Here is a 22,320-nt window from a genome sequence, read left to right as displayed (position 1 = left end):
GATAATTCATGTCTATTGATGATTCCCTGTTTCAGTGTTTGATGACCAGATCAAAGGTTGAGCAACAGTTCTTCCTCTGTGAACACCAGTAAAAACAGGTGTGTTTTTGTGCTTGCAACCTACTGTATTACAGTTTTAAAAATGTTTATTTCTAAAAGATAACTTAAGCAACAGTAGAAGTAGAAGAAAAGTGATTTCAAATCACAGGTGTGCAAAACTGCTGTCAAAACTGACTGATCTATTGCATTTTTCACAAGCACCATGCAGATAATTAAAAATGATATAATGACTTATGTGTATAAATGGTGCTATAAAACTGGTCCAACGAGTGCTATTTGCTAAATTATACTCTTATCATCTGCTGTGCAGTATAAACAGCTTGTCAGACTGGTTCTCCTGTTGCCTAGTGATAATCATGTTGCAATGATCCTTGAAGCAAGAAGACCTCAACAAGGATTCAGTAGATATTTACTAATGCAATTATACTCAACTTTATTTCTTCATATTTTGCTTTAAATTTATGTTTAGGAAAATATCTGCAGACTTTTAAAAGGTGTTTGGAAGTTTTATGATAGATTTGTCACATTGTTTATAATTTCTGCTCAATTTTTTGGCTGACAGGCTTTGTGGTTGATGACTTTTCCTTTGTTTACCTCCTGAACAAAAATCAATTAATAATTTAAGGACTGAAAAGGCTACCAAAGACATTAACCCATTTTGTCAAAACAGCTGGTGGAAAGCCTAAATAAGCTGGAGTTTTTGGCTTGTTTGGTGACACACCTACATCACACCACTGCCACCACAGTGACACATGCATGTAATTATGTATTTTACTAAATTACAATAAAAATGAATTTTGCTTATGTGAAACAGAAATAGTCTTAATGAGGTGGAGGCAGGTGCTTATATCCAGTTGTCATTGGGCAAGAGGTGGTATACATGTTGGACAGGACATCAGGGCAACACAGAGAGACTCAGGACAAATAACCAGGCACACACACATACATACACACACCTCACACAATTTTACAGAGACCAATTTACCCAACAGTGATGTTTTTGGACTGTGGGAGAAAACCAGAGTTTGCTATTAGCATATTTCTTGTAAATCCAGGCAAAGAGGAGACACACCTGATTGGATTTCCATCTTGATAATAGTATTAAAATAGAAAAAAATTAAAATAAATATTGCTGTATTACTTCCTGATCTCGGCAGAGCAGGGCAGGAAATTATTTTAGCCCTGCGAAGCAAATTAGTTTTGTTTTAATATTTTTCATCCTCAAGAACTAAATCAGCATCCCCATAATTTCTATATTTCTATTTGTTTTTTTGTAAATCTTCTTGCTCATTAAATTATTTCCTTCACATTATAGGATACACATGTTGCTGCCTCTTCGCATGTCCTTATTAAAATATGAAATCTGGTTTACGCCCCGGGGAACGCTGGTATATACCAGAAACTGTCTGCTGCAGCTGTTATCTCTCTCATGAGTTACAGATGGCAGGCTTGTTGCAAAAGTGGAAATTTCACTTGGCTTCTTCTTTGGAGGTGCTGTTGGATCAATATATAGACATTATTAGAACACCTATGAAGCTGATGCTTACATTTTTAATTTGTCATAAAGACAGGGGAATGAATATAAGTAGATCCAGCTAAATTCAGTACATTGGAAATTTCAAGATGCTAATTTACTCTACTGTCAGAAGCATCTTTTATTTTACCAGTACACTAAACTGACTTTGTTATCCTAACATGAGGTCTTTTTTGATCAGATTAATTACAATTGTGATTCTGATTAAGTACATTATGTCACACAGGTATTGCTTAACTGTACATATGCTGCAAGTGCATTTTCAATTTCGCAGCAACTTGACTTTTATTGTAATTTTTCTGAACTGTTTTGTTTTCTACAGCCTATAGACTTGGGATGTTATGATCATCATTTTCTGGTCTGTCATTTATGAAGTTTAAGTTATTCAAAAAATAAATATACTTTTTTTTCCTGTTCCCTTTATATTAACAGACTGAATAATTTTTACACTATTACCAAGTTCTGCAAAAAAAAATTGTAGTTTGTGAAAACTAGTGAGATTTTTACCACTCATACAGTGATAAAAAAAAATAGATACCCCTAGGTCATTGATGTTAATAATCATATTTTTTTACTGCTAAGTTTGGCATTTCGTTGACAGTATAACTTCAAACTTATCAATAAATATATAATCAGTGTTGGTTACTTCCCAACTACTTAATTTGCATTAAAACTCAATATAGGTTTTAATTGTAACATATTTGTGTTAGATTTATTAGACAAGGAAATAACTTTGAGTAAAAATAAAATCGTTTTATACTATAATGTTAAGAAAAATATATAAACAGCAATGGATAAGACAGTCTAATTTCTTTACCAGTCTAATCTCTAGAATATTCGCAATTTTTCCCTGCATAATTATTTAGATTTATGAATGGCTGTATTTAAAAAAAACATTATTCCTTGAAGTTTTGCTGGAAAAGAAACAAGATGTCAGACAAATTCAAACACAAGCTTTCCGAAATCAAATAGTAAAGAGTTAAAAAAGAAAATAAACCTAACTTAGTTACCCCAGCTAGGTCTGGAGGAATGGGCCAAAATTAGAGCAAACTAAAGTGAGAAGTTTATGGAACGGTACCCTAAATTTTTAACCCACGTCACACAGATTGAGGCAGTTACAACTAAATCTTTTGTGGAATTATCTTGGAATTTAGAAAATATAAATAATTCTTGTAATCCTGGGTGATCTAAACCAATGCAAAATAAACCTAAAAGAAGATGCCTGGTGTATAGCAATATCTTTCTTTAGCTATTTTCTGCAACTCAGGTACAAAATGAGCATGTATGACCAGAAGGAGGCGATCTCTATTTGTTGATCCAACGAACACACTCCTTGTAGCACACTCACACCTTAACGCCAACGTTAACAGTCATTTAACAAAAAAAAAAGAGAACTTCAGGGACATTTACTATTAACCTGGACATTTATTGTAATTATTTGCTTTTAGCACCTCAGCAACAAAGTACTGAATCCCTCCACATACCTCAGCTTTTGTACCTGCACAAGCTTTTATCAGTGCTGCTTGAAATGCTACTATTTAAAGTTTTACTAGGCAAAATATAAAGTTATAGAAGACCACACTGTCACCTAAAACACTATAAAAATAACACCAGAAGTACTCCAGTTCTTCAGTTAAGTGAGTTATATAATCTCCACTCTAACGCTACAATGCATTATTAAGCGAGCAGGTTTGAGCATACTGCAACACATGTACGTAAATACCTGCTTTTGGATGGAACAGTTTTTTATCAAGTGCATCACTTTAATACATATTAACTCTATATTACACATTATTCCTGGCTATGTTAATATTATTAATGACACTGTTTATTATTTTTGCAACACCATTAATAAGGCTGGCACACCTGAGGTTTTACAGACTAAATATAACCATTTAGTCAAAGTCTGCAAACAAGAGAAGATAATAATGCAGTCACATTCCAGACATGCCCCTATTAACACAAAGAATAACCTTGAACAGGAGCCTGCTTGATGTGAAAGCTTCAGACTCGAGTGAGAGAGTTCAAAATTAGATACTCATAAATTGCTAACTCCAAAATTAACTGAAAGCTGGGGAGATGCCAGAGAGTGACACAAAAAGAGAACGTCAAGGGCTTTATAGCTTACAGAAGAAATATGTGAGCTATGTTTCTTCATTTCAGAAGAAATGAGATGTGTTGTTAAGAGTGTTTATCATGCTGACTGAAACTTCATAGTCTCATTTTTGCTTTGATGTCCTAGTAATTACCAATTTCCTAGGAGTCATTTTGGACAATATCTCTGACGCAATTCTTACAAGTTATACATTTATTACTTTTATTGCTGTCATTCCATAGGCATATCACAAGTTAAGGTTTAAGGGTTGTTTCCTCCCTGTGTTTCTTAGATAAGATTATCATTGTTTGAATGCAGGTTGCTCATTCTTAATGTGGTCATTTATGCTGTTGTTTCTTGCTAACTATTTTCTACAACCTTGTCATTATTATTATACTGGGAATGTTTTAGGTTTCCTTTCACATAATGTTGATGTCATGTTAGAAAGCCTTGAAGCTTTCAAAAATGCAGAATAGTGCATAAAACATATCTTGAAATATAAAAGTAATGCAAAGTGGGGGGTTTTCTAGTTTTTGCAGGCAAAGAAAGTAAGAACCCTGTATTCAGGACCCTACAAGTCTCTGGCCGTATTCTCATCTTGAAGAGTCAATTGCTTCATCCAGGTTAGATTACAATCTGCCTCAAGTGGGAGAATACAAGTATGTCGATGTCTTGTGATAGTGGGACAGAGTGAGAGATAGATTGAGACATTGTTTGCAGTATAGTGGTCTCCATACAGGTGAAGAAAGAGCTGAAAAGTGAAGCTGTCAATTTACTAATCAAATGGATCATCACTAAAGGAATCTAGATCCAAAATGAACTAGAAGGACTATAAAACCCTTTTGGTATGGGAAATCCCAGAATGACCTACAGAGTGTCAATAAAGAGACAGATGTCTAAAGTCCCTTGCCAAATAATGTTTTTGGTCCTTTCAGTTGGATCAAAAACTAGTTCACGTTTATTGTAACTTAGCTCTAAACAATAAACATACAGAGCCAATGAACATTTTTCACCTTTTGTCTTGTTATAACCACAAACCTAAATTTGATCTATTTGGAATGTTTTGTGTTTGTCTAACAAGATTATGACATGGAAGTAGAATAATAAATAATTTAAAAAATTTTTTTTCAAATCTTTGCTCCTCAGAAAAAATTATTCAAGCTCTGGTCACATTTGGAAGGAGAGCGTTTTTTTTTTTTTTTTTTTTTTTTTTTTTTTTACATTTCTACAACAGATTGCACTGTACTGTTCTACCTACAAAGAAAGAACATTCCCACAGTTTAATACTATGAATGGTGTGTTTGATGCACATTTTTATTTTTAAAGGTAATTTAAAAAAATAAATAAATTCTTTCACTTCACAAAACCTGAAAAAGTTCAGGAGTTGTGAGAACTTGAACACAGTTGCAGACTTCAAAAGATTCATTTTACCTTAGAAAATATAAAACCCTCTTCTGTGCATGTCACAAAAACAAAACATAATGTTATAGAAAATATTTCGCTCAATTCCTACAACATGATTATTAATCTAAAAGCCTGACAATGTGGGAGTCTGAACTGATGTAACGATACTACATGCGAAACTGCTGTCTCGCCTTATCACCTTGTCATGGGTAATAAAGGGTTCATAAATTTAGCACACCTAAAAGTCAGATGAAAAACAAACACATAAACTGAAGATAATTAACTAATTATGCTCTCTCTTTGTGATTAAAAAATCCATTAGGATGTGTAAATCCATCGTGTCCAGTCAACAGGATTGTTTACAAGCTCTTTATTAAATACAGGGATGTGATAATGCTTCTAAATCCCCAAGCTTTGTTGTCACATTGTGTTTGTCATGTTACACTGGTTGTGGCTGTTTTTAGCCAAGCTGCTCAGTTGGAATAAACTCAGAATGAGGGCAAAATGCACAAAATGAAGGCGCTTCCGTAAAAGGTACTGTGATAAGCAGTCTCTTTGAAATGATTCGAATTGCTTTACAGTCAGATTGACAAACCTCATCAGCAAGAACAAGCCGATTGAATCAGATGTATCAAGAAGCTGTGGACTGTGCCTAAACAAAAACTCAGATTCTGGAAAAACCTTGTCATTTTAATTTCCACTTCTTATTAAAAGGGCTTGTTTTATTGAATTTGGGAGAAGGTCATGGCAGAAGCCTTCATAAAGAGCACTCGGATACCAATCAGTGGGGAGAATGAAACATGGGAAAATGACATAACTAAATGTCAGATGGTGCAAACATGATGAGCTTTTTCGCTTTTGCTGTACATATCAGAACAGATGAGGGAAAAAATTATTGGTAGGAATATGATAAATCTGAACAAATATATATTTTTTTGTATAATATGTCCTTGCACTAGAGTTAAATGTTTATCATTCAGATGAATACCACGTAGGCTTCTACTGACCTTCAAATTTCTGTGCCAAAAATTAAAAAACAGTGGCACTGATTTAATGATTAGTGCTGACTAAGCACAGATTATTACCCTTCCACAGCTTTGCTTACTGTATGACACCACATCAGGTTAGGTTACTTTTTCTGTTTGAGAAAAACTATAACAGACTCCTGTAACCTTTTGCCTTTTTATCTCGCTGAGCTTTTGTTCTCTTGCTATAAATTCTTGACAGTAGGTGGAGTCACGTTCACTCAAACACCTCTAGAGATGTCCTCTCTGCCTAACCACCAACACCACCCCCACCACCTCCACCACCACCACCACCCACCACACACACCTACTGTACCTCTTGGGAAAGAGTGATGAGGAGAGAGAGCGGGGAGGGAGGGAAGGAGAAAAACCGAGAGGAGGAAAAACAAATCAGAGAGCCGTAAGCTCCTTGAAATGAGCTTGTTGAGGTGTGAGGAAAACGGAGCGAAAGGGAGAGAAAAGATTAGTACAACAAAGACTCTGGGAAGGGAAGGGCTGGAAATTCTCCCGCTCTGCTTTTTGTAGCGAGAAGTGGAGAGAGTCTGACAGTTTCTCCTCCAGCGCTCAGCAGCAACCAGAGTCAGAGGGCTGCATTTTTCCTCTCTCATCTCCTTGAGTGGAGTTACGTTAACGAAGTGAAACAGCACAACGCAACTGACAAGAAGCGCTGAACAAGGTTACAGAGAGTTGGGGGTAAGGGGGAGGGCGACCCGAGGGTGCTGAAGTGATGGAGGCTAATTCTAAAAAGCATCGATTTAGGAAGGGTCGTAGTGCCACCTTCAGCATTGATGGCTTCAACATCACCATCGGTAAGAAGAAGCATGCAAGGCATGAGGAAACTGTTTACATGCTATCTCAGTGTGCAGAAGTGTGCGTGCATGTGGGCGTGTGTGTGTGTGTGTGTGTATAAGGATCAAAATACATGTGCGCCTGAAATCCTGTGCTTCTGTGCGATGAGGCATCTAGGACCAACTAAACGTGTTCAAAGAAAGATCCCATTTGTGCGTCTCTGAGAAATTGAAACATTAGTTCATCTGGCTGAAGTTAGTGCTCGCTTCTATAAAGCAATTACACCATGGAAACAAGGGGACTTAGGACTAATGCTGACGTCACTGGGAATTCATTGTATTGTCTTGACAACCACAGTTGATGAACTTGTGTGCTACTTAGTCTCTTACTTTTTAAAAATTTTTTTTTTACTCTCTCGCAAGAGTAAGTGATGAAACCCTTTTGTAAATAGAACAACTTGAAGATTTTCCAAGCTGTCGACAGCAGATGATTTTTGTTCTTAGCAGATTGAATTTAGTTTTGCAACTTTTTCTGTGTTTGGGGAACCATTGTTTTCACAACACATGTACAAAATGTGATGCTAGGCAAGACATGCTGGTTAGTCATGAGGCAGTTTTGTTTGGTAATCATAAGAAAAATGGTGCGTTCACATTCTGACATGAGCCTCACCTTTGTTGACAAAAGAAACTGCATTTTAAAGCCACTGGTCAAATTCTTTATTGCTTACTGTTGCACGCTATCGGGACATTAACTTTCAGGTATAGGTAAATCAGATAAGGCTAAAAACTGTGCCTGCACTTTTGCCACACCCGTATCATTGTTGCTATGGGGACGTTTGACTCCAATAAGATGTAAATACTGGGTGAAGCTTGAAAGACAACATGGGATGGTTTCAGTATGACAACAGAATAGTAAATTATGTTATTATGATAGTATATTGATGAATAAATTCTGCATTTTGCCTCTGCCAATTTTGTGTTTGTTGAATTAACCTAATTGATAAATAAACCAAAAGAATTTAGCATTTGTGTAGTGAGTGTGGCTGAATTTGTGGAGTGGTATGTGGATGTTTATGAAAGCATCAGTGTGTGAATGTTGTACGGTTTAAATCAAAAACAAACCTACAAAAGTAATAACTGCTGAATCAGCTTATTATTTGAGAACCAGTCAGGTTTAAACATGCTGGGAACATTGAGCCCTGGTGATTACAATCGGGAACAGTCCCACTTCACATCAGAGGCAGCCTGTCAAATTGCAAGGCAGACAAACAGATAAATATTATTATGTCTTTAAATAAAGTTGCCAGTCTCTTAAGTTATCAGATTTGTTTTATTCTTTAACTGTAATGGAAATGGTAAGCATACAAACTGAGTTAATGTTTGTAATAGATCAGGTGAATGTGTGCTTTCTTGTAGTTGCACTCTTGTATCTCTTGTATGGCAATTATATACAAATATATATAATTGCATTTCAGTTTATGTATAACTGAACTGGTGAGAACACAAACACTTTCTTTAATATTCAAAAGGAAAGCTGTACTTTGCATTCAGTGTTTGTTTAGATTGCCTACGTTGTTTTTCTTTTACACAATAGTCTCCTGTCATCTTTTGGCAATACATAAGATGAGTTACACAACGGCGAGTGTAAAGTTGTAAATGCCTTGGATATGTTGAAAATCTGTCACTTCTAACACCTTTACTTAGATTACACTGTATTTCTCCACTTCGTCATGTTGTTCTGCTCAGTATGTCTCAGATGCAACACATGGGATTTGAATTAACGGGAAAATCCCCTTTGTGATAAAACCTTGTAAGAACTATGGGCCACAGGTTGCTGAGATCAGTTTTCCTGGAAACTGTAGATGGCAATCTCTAATCTCAGGCAAGCAGCACAAATCTTCATGATAAGCTTTTTCAGACCGACAGGAATAAAAAAAAGTTACATGGTCTGCAAAGCAGAGAGTATAGGCATTGAAAGCCGCTCTAAATTATTTTATTATCGCACAGAAAAGCCATTATATTTTCCTCCTACATGATTGCATCCTCTTAAAGGTAAAAAGCAACTCAGTAACACGTGTTCAGTATCATGATAGTCCTCTCCGACGAGCAATGTCGTTGTCATGGTGAACCACAAGTGTCACAATCAATTGCTGACTGGTCTTAGGTTTCAGCCTGCACAGCATCACCTCCTCTGATGCGTGATTCCCAACCGCTGCTGCCTCATTGCCTATCTTGACTCGTTTTGTTTTCTCCTCTATTAAACTCTGAACCTGAACTGTACCTGGCAGCCTCTGTGTGGATTCCACGCAAGGTGGTTTGTCATGTTTTAGGCTTATTAGTGTAGCTGATGTTACAAGACTCATATGGAGAGGTGCAATTTTAGCCTTTTAGCTGCTGTCTTGGAGTGCCCAGCACTAAAGGCCCTTTTTTTTGCAGTTTAAAAACATCACCTCTCTTTTTGGTTTCCTCTTTGTTCTGTTTAGTTTGCATCCTAAAGTATAATTTGTGAATAGTATTTTTTGTGTGTCAAATTTGAGCACTGCATTGTTCTGCTTAAACCCTAGGTTGTAATTACCAACAAGCCATTTTGTCTTTCTTTATCAAAAGCTGATGTAAGAACAGCAGACAATTGACATGTGATTCATTGTCACTTTCTTGATAAATGTTGCCCCAGCATGAGTTCTTCCAGCAGAAAAAGTTATTCTAGCATACCAAAATAATAATTGCTCTTTTCATCTGATTTTTAATGCCCCTTTATGGAAGTCTGAGTTAGGCAAAAATGACTGTGGAGATGCTTTTTGAGTATGTTAAAGTGATGGTCATACACGAAACAATAAATACTAAGTAAAGACTAAGTGACTCCTTAGTAGGTAAAATGTAAATTGTTTTTATATGAACATTTGAAAACAACGTGATAAGCAGTGATAAAACCTTAGTCCTGGTTCTGATTGGTTGTTTTTGACTGGGAGCAGCACATTTCTGCTAATGGCAATAAGAGCACAGAGAGGAGGTAGAGGAGCTCACATTTTCATCATCTCATACAGTACTCTCATGACATAGTGACAGTTTTGATGACTATGTAAAAATCTATTTTTGTAATAGTTACATACTGCAGCTTCTTACCAATCTTCAAGTCATCATAATCACTTTACAGTTTTGCCTTAATCTAAGAAGTAAGTCGTTATTGAAAGAAAGCTACAATAAATCCCATTCAAAGTTTATCACAACCATTGAAAAAGAGTTCACTGGTCAGATGGGACCAAATCTAAATTTTAAGCTTACATTAAAAATGTTTTGTGGTGCACAAACATTTGCATGTCACCTTGAAAACACAATCCTTCTGGAGATATATGGTGGTGGCAGCATAATGCCATGGGCATGCTTTTGATGGATTGAGCCAAGTACAGAGCAATACAGAAAGAAAACTTGCTGAAGACAGCTGTATGTTAAGAGTAAAACAATTCTTATCATACAACCCAAACTACAATGGAATCGATGAGATCTAAATCAACACCTGTTTTCAATTGAAAATGTAACAACGGCCACTCACAGACACTCTGTCCACTACTGACATACACCACCTCATTAAGGTTATAAATTATAAAAGTTTTTTTGCAAGAATGAATGAGGCACTTTTAGCTTAAGCTTGGAAATTGTACTGTCTATGAAAGGGAACATTCTGTTCCATTGCATTTGTACAAACATGCATTTACAGCCTAGAATTTGGAATTGAATTGAAAAATTTAACAAACAAGAAAACGTAAACATACTGTATCATTAATTTAAGCATAATTTAAGCACAATGTGTCTCTACACACCCATTTCAATTACGAGTTTGCTGCTCCTGCTTCCTCTTTGCTTTTGCAGACATCTGTCCCTGACGCTTTCACAGTATTGGATCTCTGTAGCTTGAATATGAGTTGTGAGATTTTTTTTATATGTCTTTATGACCTTCAACAGAAAAACCAGCTTTGAAAATCCATAAAAAAAGACATTTAAAAGTGTCGTGTTGCCTGTTTTCCAAAGAGACACAATAATTGGTCATTAAAAATCATGCATAGTTCAGCTCTTCTGTACAATCATGATTATATTCAAGGAATGTTCTAGTTTACCCACCCAGTTAGATAATCTTTCTAGTGGAAACTTATTGCTTTATTGTCTGTGTTTGGTGAGGAAAGAAGAACAAAAAAGAAAGCTAAAAGCAGAAGGACACAGAGTCAAAGATTAGTGGGCATAGTGTTGAAGTTAGACACCATACACACACTTACTTCTGTTTCCATGGTGAGAACATAATCCTGTTTTTATCTACTTTTTTCTCATGACATTGAAAACATTTTTCCTCGCTTGATGCTACTTGTCTCACTCTGTTTTCTGACCAATATTTTCCCAGCTTTCTTTTTGTTTTCTCTAAGTCTAGACCCTATAGGTTCAGCGGTAGAACCCACAGCAGTGTAATTACATATATGACAATGTGACATTTTATGACATTTTAAAATGTTGTGAATAGTTAGTGCTGCACAGTTTGTGGCAGATATGGATTGTACATTTTCAGAAACTATTTGCACAAACAGCCTACAAAGATAAAGTATTTAACACCTTGCTGATTTCTTTTGTTTTGCATCATCATATTACTTATTTCAAATTATGAAAAAAGGGATTATATAAAAAGATAATCTAGTCAAATTCAAAAGACATTTCTAAAAGATTGCTTCATGTTCAATCTGCTCCAATGTTGGAAAAGTAATTGGAGCTAATAACTGGTTCTACTATCCTTAGAGGGAACTGCTTCCACCAAGCATCATAACTGGTAATGAGTCTTTTATAACACTGAAAATAAATTTTGGCCCTCTACTTTATCCAGACATAATTTCAACTTTCTGCTTCACGTCTTTCTGTTTTCTATTCTGATTCAAAACAGCATCCATAGCTGCTTGTCTGGCTGTTTAAGCAATCTGTTCTAGCAACGGTATAACTTTTGTTGCGTTCTCACCCCTCAGCTGTGGGTTGTTGCATTCCTAAAATTCGGGATTCATATTTCTACATAATTCTGGGGCAAAAAGTGTTTCTAAAGGCAAGACATTTTTAGATGGGTGAGGCGACATCTGCTCTCTTGTGTCTGCCTACACTCATCTCACTCACATACATTTCTTGCCGCAAATATATTTATAGCAAAAGTGCTTGCTACATATATTTTTATGTCCCCAATAAGCAACCTCAGAAATCCAGTATTTTTCTTTCATGGCAGGGAATTAAAAGTTTTTTTGTCTTTTTGTTTGTTTGTTTCTTTGTTTCTGTGTTGTAAGGTTATGCATTGAAAACCAATGTAAAGGCCAATTGTGATATTTTTGGTTCAAACCACTATTTTACTTTTTCTGAATATAATAAGTTATAGGTTCCTAAAAGATTAAAGCAAAATGGAAGAGATTGTGAAAGACTCAAGATGCCAATCTTAAAAAATGAAAGTCCCTAAAACCCAAGCATTTAAATTGGTGTGTTTTCTTTTTACCCTTACTGTATGTCAAATAATTTTGTTGAAAGTTTATTACGAAAGATAATGTGGGTCGACTCTAGATCACACTGTGCACATTTCTACACAAAATCATCTGACTGAGTGCCTACCAACCATTATTCTAGTAATTACATCTATCTGAGTACATGCATTAACCCTCCAACATCAACCATGTGGCCTTTCAACAGGGGTCTTCACAAATCTAATTCATGTTATGTAACTCCAGTAGGTACATTCATTTATAACACTGTAAGAAGCAAAGTGTGAGATTGATGATTTGGCCCTTTTCACTTTCAAGTGCAACTCATCCTGTGCAAAAACGTCGAGCTTCTCCCATATTCACCTCTGAGCCCCACTCTTCATAAAATGAATCAAATTCAGCATCTTATTTCTCCACACGAGCTGTGAAAATTCTTCCATCCAAGCAAGACACTTTTCTGTGGCGGAGACAAAGTGACCTAAGTTGTTGTGAGATATGCATTACTCATTCAAGGACAGTGAGTTCTAGCTGATGTGTTTAAAACACTTTTTGGTGTTTCTGTTTGCATCTGTTACATGGTTTTCATTATGGAAAAAATGAAACTGCAACAAAATGCAACATTCAGTCGTTGAGACAACAAATTAATTACAATTACAGTTATTACAATTAGTGCCATAAAGTAAGGGTGAAACAGATACCTTTCTATAATAGTGCATTGTCCAGAATGTCTTTCAACATGATGCTGGCATCCATGTGGTGTTTGCATTTGGATGTTATTGCTTTTCAATTATCCACACTGTGTACAACAGTAAGAAAGACAGCTAATTTAACAAAGCATGGCCCTAAAACTCAGAGGTTATGTAACCAGACACGCTTCTCCCACAAGAATTTGAACAATTAACCACAACAGGCAATTTTGATTAGAGGCTCTCACTTTGGAAGCTTAGGTCCATTGCTAGTTGAATTCAATTAAGTCATGTGAAATTAAAAAGTATGCAATTACCATTTCAATGAAGCAAAAATATAAGTAAAATACTGTCATTGTATGAGTGACCCAAACTGTTGTTCACTTACTCATAAGACTTAGGGTATGAATAATTTAAATGAGTAGATGCTTTTTTGTTTGTTTGTTTGTTTGTTTGTTTTTTGCATTCCTAAAGTATATTTTGTTATCTGTAATCAAAATACCTTATTGACTGGCCGCTTTAAAAAGATTCAGTTGGAAAAAATCCTGAAACTGGAGACAGATTCAGGTTGATTTTCACAAAGCTAAGCTATAAATAGCAATCTGCAACATTAAAAAAAAACAACTGCACCATCAGAGCTCCGTACTGATTGCCATCATTGTGAAACACAGTTGAATAGATAAATGAAGCTTAATTGAAAATGTAAATGTTTTTGATAACTTTGTGAAATTTTATTGTATTTTCTCTGGATTTTTACAATACATGCTACTTCAATTTGATCTTTTGTTAAGTTTAGTTTTTGTTTTTTTTCATTTATTTCTCTGATAAGTGTTATTCTCACCTTCCCCGTATTCACATTTGGAATATTATACATCAAAAATCATTATGGAGACCATCACCCAAAATGCTTCAATATTGCTACCTGTTGAATCATTATTTCCAGTATTTGTTTAAATGAATATGCACTGCTAAATATCAAACGATATTTCATGCATGTGAATACTTCTTGTTAATAAAAAATAAATTTAGAAGACAGCTGAGCTCCATTCATTCTCTTCAGTATAATTAGCTGGTGGAGAAAGTGATTCCCTCTTGATCTTCTCTTAATATCACAGAAAAACATCCTTAATAAAAATGAGGTTTGGGAACTATTTGATAAAATGAGTTTAGAAGAAGTGTCTAGACAGTTCCTTACTACAGCACTAATGAAGCTCCTACATTCTACATCTATGATGGATGATGACATTCCTTGTTGCCTTTGGGGAAATTTTGTACTAGGATTGTTTAGTATTTCTTACTATCAACGTCTAATGACCAAAAAATGAAACATGTTTATTATTGTTAATCTGTGATATTCCATCTCAATATTTGGACTGGGTTATTTTTAGTTAACCTTAGCATCTTCTCATTGGCAACACAATATTATCTTTCAGCAAAATGTAGTATAATTAGAAATTGAGCAGACTTAATGTGCAGCAACACTTTTATTTCAGTTATTGTTTACTTCAGTACTTGTGTAACTGCTGTGAATGCAATTAGATCTCGTCTCTCTCTACATGAATCCCGTTTGTGGCAATTTTTTTATACAGCAGTGCACAATTTCTAATACCTTAGAATGTCATCAATAAAAAAGTATTTATTTCAGTAATTCAATGCAAAAAGTGAATTGCATAACACACACAACAGTCTAGTCTTTTCTGTGTCCCTCCTGTGTCCAGGCAAGACTTATTCAAAAAGGGGTTGTTAGCAATTTTCAGATCATCCTCTGGTGCCATGATCCACATGTGATCTTACGTCTCACTACCAGGTAACCTGAGTTGATGTTGACTCACCAATATTATGCACAATCCTCTTTAGGAGATGTTCATAAACTCATAGCCACCATGAAGTGAAAGACAATGGAGGACTACAGAACAAGTAGGACATACCGATATGATTGAACAGAAAAAAGACAGAGCACAGAGAGCAGAGACACTGGATGATTGAGCAGATGGTCTGTTCATCTAATCTTGGAAATATGTCAGCACAATCTGATGCAAATGGTAAAGAGGATGGAGCACAAAAGCTTTACTTTAATTTAAAACTTTGAGATAGAGCTCTATTCTACCACATATATTGTACACATAAAACTAAGATAAATGCAGTAATTTGTAAACCACCTACATGATGTGAAAATGAACATATCTGTGATCTTGGTAAATAGAGTGACATGAACGGACAGAACAGCCCCTACGAGAGGATTCGTGTTTATGTGTTTATTAATTTAATTAAGGCCTTGGAAAGGTTAATGAGTCATCGCTGGACATCTGCCTTCCCCATGATTATTTACAGCAAAACCTGGCCATGGTCACTTTGAATAAACCACTATCTTTCAATTATTTGTTTTTAGTTGTTTTGTGTGGGGGGAAGGGTGCATGCAGGGTTGGGCGTATGCGGAGGTGTGTGTGTGCGTGTGTGTGTGTGTGTGAAAATTACTTTTTGTTTGTTTCAATGCAGTATTCAAGATTTTTGAGACATCAAATGTTGGGTTTAGAAGCTTCTGATATTCTGATTCTGTACTACCATGGTGCCAGTCTCAAGTGATTTAGTGTACAAACATTTAAATTATTAGTGGTTTGTGTCACTGGTATTGAACAGTGAAGCTGTGAACCAGTGAAACTGGTACAAAGCTCACAGGGGGCTTTGCATTGCACAAAACGTTCTTTGCATAGTTTTCTTTATGCAAATAAATGCATTGGAAAATGGTGATGTTTATAAAATAACCAAAATAGAGCAAAATTTTAATATTATTCCAGTTTGTTTATTTCAGTAATTCATTTTATAGACAAGAATTTTGTTTTTAAGCCCTTTTTCATTAACTATGATGAAAAAACAATAATTTTATTTCAGAAATATGAACTTATTGAAAATAATACCTGCACTGAAAATTTAAATGCTTAAATCTGAGAGAGCACCAAAACTCGCACAATAAAAGAAGTAATTTATTTAATCTGAACATTAAATAAATAACAATGAAAGTAATATTTAGATTCTGTGGCTTTATGTTTTATGCATTTATTCAGTATTGATTTTACAGTTTTTTGCATTATTTTTTATCAGTGGCAAATGAAGATGGAGAGAGCGCCTGCAGACCCCCGGCCAGTTTTGCACGTAAGTTTAATGTGCACTGCATTAGTTTCACTTCAATTTTAGTAAGTTCCCTAAAATAATTCATTTTGAATCAATTCACCATTCAGATCAAACCATTAAAGGGTCATTTTACCCACCACTAATGAGATATTAATGATGCAGATTTATGGCCACCTCATTAACAGTTAGATTAGAGGTCATTAAACAGAAACTCTGGCATGGGTTTTAAAATCTTTGCTGGCAAGACAAATTTCATATATCACGGGATACATTTACAGTCTCTGACTGACACATGCAATTTTAGGTTTGTGATCTAACAAAAGTTCGTACAGCCTTTTTTGTGCCACTAGTGGTGGAATTAAGATTAGATGACACAGGGAATTGGTCCTGAAATTGTGAAAAAAAAAAAAAAAAAAAAAACTAGCGAAGTCTTATAAATGTAAGAACACAAATCAAAGATAAAAGTAGAAGGCAACCGCATCCCTTATTGGTGCCAGCCTGAACTGTCATTGTGAATGTAACATCTAGTGGTGGCTGAGAACTAAGCACTCTCTAGCAATCTTAGAAACCTTATTTTTCCAAAAAAGATTGATTTCATCACTTCCCACTCATATCTCTAACCTCTGACTGTTTAAGTGACAACTTTCAAAACTTTCATTTTGAGTAGGAAATATTTTAATTTCACCTTAAATCACTTCTACTTGCAATATTTCTAACAGAGGAGTTAAAACAATTATCCAAAGAATTGTCCAAGAAGTAAAGACTACCAACAGAGAGTGTGAAAAGGTTTTGAAGATGTTGGACCAAAATTTAACTGTTTAAGTGCATATTTAAACAATGCATATGCTTAGCAGCATGTTTCAAAAAGGAAAAGCCATTGAATGTTTCCTCTAAACACCACACAAACAGTGGAGTTTGGGGGTGGGGACGCCATTGTGTGACTCTGTGTGAATGTCCTACATTTTCTGACACTTATGCATCTTCATTACATTATCACAATTATACTTCTCCATGCTATCTACAATAAAAAGCACCCTTCTTAGGAGCTTTTCAGTTTGTATCAGTTCAGCAGTCATACAACTCCACCAGGATTACTTGGATTGTTACCAATAGAAATATATTTTCTAAGAAATTGATGTGTTTAACCCTTTCATGTCTGCCATATTTGATTTAACAAAAATAATTTCTTGCATTTGCAGCTGATGGCCAGTAGTTGATAGTGTATTTTAGGATGCGTTAGTGTCCACTTCAGTGGTCTGTGTGCATTTATAACATAAAAATCCACAAGAAGCACAAGAAAATGGCTTTTAGATAGCTGTCCACTGTAGTGACCACAAAACAAATATTTTTTTTATTTTAATTATTTTTGCAATTTTTTTTCCTACCTTTTTTATGCCCTAAGAAAATCCCTCCCAAAATTGGAAAAAAAATCCTAACAAGAAGAATCATAATTCATGCATGAAAGGGTTAATATTTATTAAACTGCTCTATCTACTGTGCTGGGGAGTTCATTTAAAGGTGTACAGTCACTGACAATATTCATCCACATGAGGGCAGCAATGCAAAGGAATTGAATGATCCTGTTTTATTTGTATGTGACTGAAAGTTGCATCCTTCCAGGGAGTATGCTACATTTAATATTATTAATTTACCAGATGGTATTGGGCCACCAGCTGGTAAACAAACATGAGCATCATTTGTGTTGCTCTTTATGCAGCTATCTCTCTCTCTTCTGCAGGCTCTAAATCCCAGAGTGCTTTGTGGAATGCCATCACGGCGGGAATGGGGATCAAAGGCAAAGAGCAGAAGGTCCCCCTGAATGACCCACGGAGTCCCGAGGAGATTCTGGCCGACGACCTTCCAGCAACAGACGAACCAGATGCCACGGAGAAAACTGCCATCAGGTTTGCTGCTGGCAACCTGTAGCATAACTGAGAGATTCTTATGTGTGAATTATCATAGAGGATTCAATGAGACTTCAACAGACATGTTCAGTCTATTATAGGGTACTTGACAAATAATTTTTTCAGTAGTACTTCACTGAATGGAGAGAAGCCGGTGTCTAAACTTCAGCATCATCCTGCAGTTTAAATGTTTATTTTTAGATTAGTGAAAGCTTAAACATTGTGTTTGACATTTAGCGCTGTTGACTCAGTCTCACATACGCTGGTAATTGTTATGTATGGCTGCTGACCTCAGGGGACTCAGCCATGATTGATTTCACTTGGATAACAGGGACATGAAACCAGCATTAGCAAAACAATGTTGTCTTTTAAGACGTTACTCCAATTAACCTTGATTGCTAAGGAGTTTATTACAAAAGCAACAAGTAGCAAAAATAGAGCCCTTTTCCAGAGTACTGTATACTGAAGCACACCTTATATTTCACAAGAGGTTTTTAATTGTACATGATAAATTGTGGGAACCCTGTTTTAGTCTCACCTCCTTTTTGTTTGAAATCTTAAAATGCAGCATTGTTTTTGGCCATTGTATTCTCGTGCAGCTCGGATCCAGAGAAGAGTGATAAGATGTGGAAAGTGATTTTCCACTTGACTAGTCTCAACCTGTTCTTTTATTTAAAAGCTGTACCAGCACATCTTAGAAGAAGGAACTGTGCAGAAAAGCAAACTCACCCTGTTCTGAGGAAATGACTCATTTATCCATGAAGACAATAAATTTGTCTTATCATTATAGATTACATTTAATCAGCGTAAGTAAGCACCTGCATTGCAGGAAAGCAAGCTATAAAACATTTGGGTGAAGAAGAAGAACTCAAAGTAGGTGGGAGACAAAAACATCAGAACTAAAACATTGTTTAGGCAGGAGGTTCATAAAAGTGGAATCACTTAGTGACAAAAACCATGCTCAATACAACTATGGAAAAAGACTCAAGAAAAAGGGAAAGACTTTAAGAGAATGACTCAAGCAAGAAGTAGAAAATTTCCAACAAGAGGTAGGTGAATAAGAAGGTAAGTATATGAGGCCTATCCAGAAATCACACTTGGAGGCTTTCATTTTGCCCATCACACAACAGCTGTTGGAAAAAGTTTCACTCATTTATTTCCTCCCATTTTGACATCCAGGTGGTTTTATGCCTTTCTCACTGTAAGGTGGTCAAATGCTACTCCTTTTTCCCCCCTTATATTTTATTTTATTTCTACAAATAATGCAAAAGTAATCCAGTCTAGCTGTGTTCAGAGTATGTTAGAATTTGATCTAGAGATGATCAAATGGCTTTCAGATTCCTTGGGAGAAAAGCCCCCAATAAAACAGCCCTTCTATTTAGCGCACAGCTAGTGCTGAGACTGAGCTCATTCTGCAGCATCATTACCCACCTGTGGTGTGTGGCTATATTTTCCGACAGCTTTCAAAATTCACAACTGATGAAATGTCCAATTCCTGTTGACTGAACATACGAACAATTAACAGAAAACTTGTTCAGGGCAGAACAGGCAGATAATGAAAAGGTGCCCACATTTTGGAGTCATATAAGTCGGATCAAAGACCTCTGTTTTGTTTGGCATTTTTGACACTTTGAAGTGTTACAGATCATTTTGTTCACAAACTGTTGCAGTGTATTGAATTAAAAACTATCATTGAAAAAAACAATTAGTACATTTACCTTGAAATATGACTTTAAGATAACTTTACGTATAAAAGGTTTATGCTGAAAAGGAACATCTGGCTTATGAAAAACAAAAAACATAAAAAGGTGATTTTCCAGTGCACAATCTTTATCACAACCTTCAGCTGTAATTTAATTCCTTTGCTGCTTTGTCACGGAAATCCCACTAAAGCCAGCTCATGACTTTGGCCCTGCTAACTGTGGTTAATGAAGAATAAATCCATTGAGAGTGAGAGTGATCTGCACCTGAGTGACAAATAGCAAGATTATAGTAGAAGGTGATGAAATGACTGCGAAAACAATAGTAATCCATAAAATGATGGAACCTCTTTGACCGTAGCTGAATGTCATCCTCCACTCTGTGATAATTATAATTCAACGGTAAGCAAAGGATGATCCGATAATCTGTTACGGGCAGGAAGGACATCATTAACTGACTTATAAATGAAATAAAAATAAATGTTTCCAGGGAAACACTTTTAGATAAATAGCTGCCCTTTTTTTTTTTTTTTTTTTTTTTTTAAGTTAAGAAGTGACTGCTTGGCTGTGTCTTGTTCTTACTTATGCCTTTTTAAGTTGAGGTGTTTTTCAGTTAGCATTGCTCTACGCAGGGCCGGATTTAGGAGGATGGGGGCCCCTGGGCTGGAGTCAGGATGGGGGCCCCTGGGCTAAAGTCAAAAAATAAATAAATAAAATATATATATATATATATATATATATATATATATATATATATATATATTGTACATATATATATGTACAATATATATATTGTACATATATATATAGTGTATATATAAACAAACACATACACACAGTGTATGTGTTTGTTTTGTTTTAGAGGATGAGCAGAAAATGACCAGACAGTAAGTTTTGACAACCTACAACTTTAATAAGCCAGTTGTCACAAACTACAAACAACTCTGAACTCTTTTCTAGAAAGACTAAACCACATGTTGGGGTTGAAACTAGAATGTGATGCTTGCATCACAAAATAAAAATCACTGAATAGTTATTGTTGCCTGGACTTCAACACATAAAACAGATTGAGTGCAAGAAATGCAATGCTCAAATATACTTTTACAAAGCAAAGCGAGTAAAACAATATTCATACAAATATCCCCAGCATTTACAAGTCCATATAAGTACAAGTGGAATATATCAAAACTCAAACTTTTTCTTTGGTTTTAAAGTTCTTGGTAAATAGTGGAGGAAATAAATGTCAAAAAAGTGCTTCTCTGCCAGTCAGACAGAACATGGATATAAACAATATCTTCTGGAAAAAAGAGATCAGGCATACTGTAGTTTTCAGAAAATATCCTGACCCAGGTAAGTCCAAAGTGCTGCCCTCTGAAGGATTTTTTAAAGTTTAGGCATTTGCGTTCAGTTGCGTGCTTCCAGTCACTGAAACCAGTTTCAAAGTTTGACTGAGTATTAGCATTGCTGAAAATGCGGCATGCAAAACAAAATGCAGCTCCGGTGGATGGAGAGTAGAGCAGCCACGGTCTTTCGGCGTACTCACCATTTAACATCTTGCGTTTAAAGTGAGATTTGGAGAAGTGACGCTTTTGATGCTTGAACACCCGTTCTGATGCTTGAAAGCCAACATTCATATTTTGACAGCTCTCCGGTCCTCGTTCAGCCCAGTAAGCTCGCACGGACTCGTCAATTTCCCCCCAATGCGCCGGATCGGTACTATGCGGATCCACAGTCGTCTTTCCATCTGCGGAAGAAGATCCCGCTTCACCAACTCTGACTCCACAGACGCCAGTCCAGCCACCGACTCAGTCACGGTTAAAGGTTCTGGCGGGATCTTAGTGCGGTGTTAGCATAGCTAAGGGTTTGAGGCGGGGATAATGAACTGCTCCATCTCCGCTAACAGGTTTAAAAAGCCTGTCAGTTTAGGCCTTTTGATTGTCGCCTCTTTGGCGCGATGCTCTTTTCTTTTTCTTCCTTCTTTTCTGCGCCCGCTGTCATATTTTCTGTTGTCCGCCATTGTAAAATAATATTCCCTTGACGCCTCCTCCTCCCCAATGCGTAAGATGCGTCAAAAGTGGACCAATAACAAGCAAGCATTCAAGATGGACGTTTGCCAGAACAAATTGGAACATTTTTCATCGGTGCTGTCAAAATCATGCAGTCATTGATTAAATTCTGACACTATCCATTCACAAAAATATAAAACATCCTTCGGGGCCCCCGAAATGCCGGGGCCCCGGGCTGCAGCCCCGGTAAGCCCCTGCTAAAATCCGGCCCAGGCTCTACGTGCCAATGAAACATTTCAATTCCCACTCTTTTTTGGGTTTTCTTTCTTGCAGGGGCTGGAGGGCACAACTGTGCTCAAATTAACTTACTGGGGCTAAAACTGTGATTGAAAAGGTAATTGGTCAGCAGCAGCTATTTAAAATCCTGGTCGTTTAAATGGTAAATAATCAAGAACTTTCTACTAGATACAGAATGCTGTGAGTTTAAAGTAAAACAGCATA

General features: G+C 36.1%; 1 protein-coding gene across 2 annotated transcripts in view; it reads left to right on the top strand.

Moving 5' to 3' along the window:
- Positions 1-22,320, top strand: part of pde1cb (phosphodiesterase 1C, calmodulin-dependent b) — a 110,237-nt gene that overhangs the window by 6,694 nt on the left and 81,223 nt on the right. Inside the window, exons 1-3 of one of the 2 annotated variants that reach the window (XM_044134065.1) lie at positions 6,905-6,926; positions 16,180-16,230; positions 17,948-18,113. In XM_044134065.1, coding sequence (XP_043990000.1) covers positions 17,992-18,113 — 122 coding nt within the window. In that variant the 5' untranslated portion in view covers positions 6,905-6,926; positions 16,180-16,230; positions 17,948-17,991. Of the gene's footprint in view, positions 1-6,904; positions 6,927-16,179; positions 16,231-17,947; positions 18,114-22,320 lie in introns of those variants that run through there. The other variant, XM_044134064.1, reaches the window with a different exon arrangement.

This window comes from Gambusia affinis, linkage group LG12 (genome assembly GCF_019740435.1).
Source record: "Gambusia affinis linkage group LG12, SWU_Gaff_1.0, whole genome shotgun sequence".
In the NCBI taxonomy this organism is placed as follows: domain Eukaryota; kingdom Metazoa; phylum Chordata; class Actinopteri; order Cyprinodontiformes; family Poeciliidae; genus Gambusia; species Gambusia affinis.
This window is presented reverse-complemented; position numbering and strand designations above follow the sequence as displayed.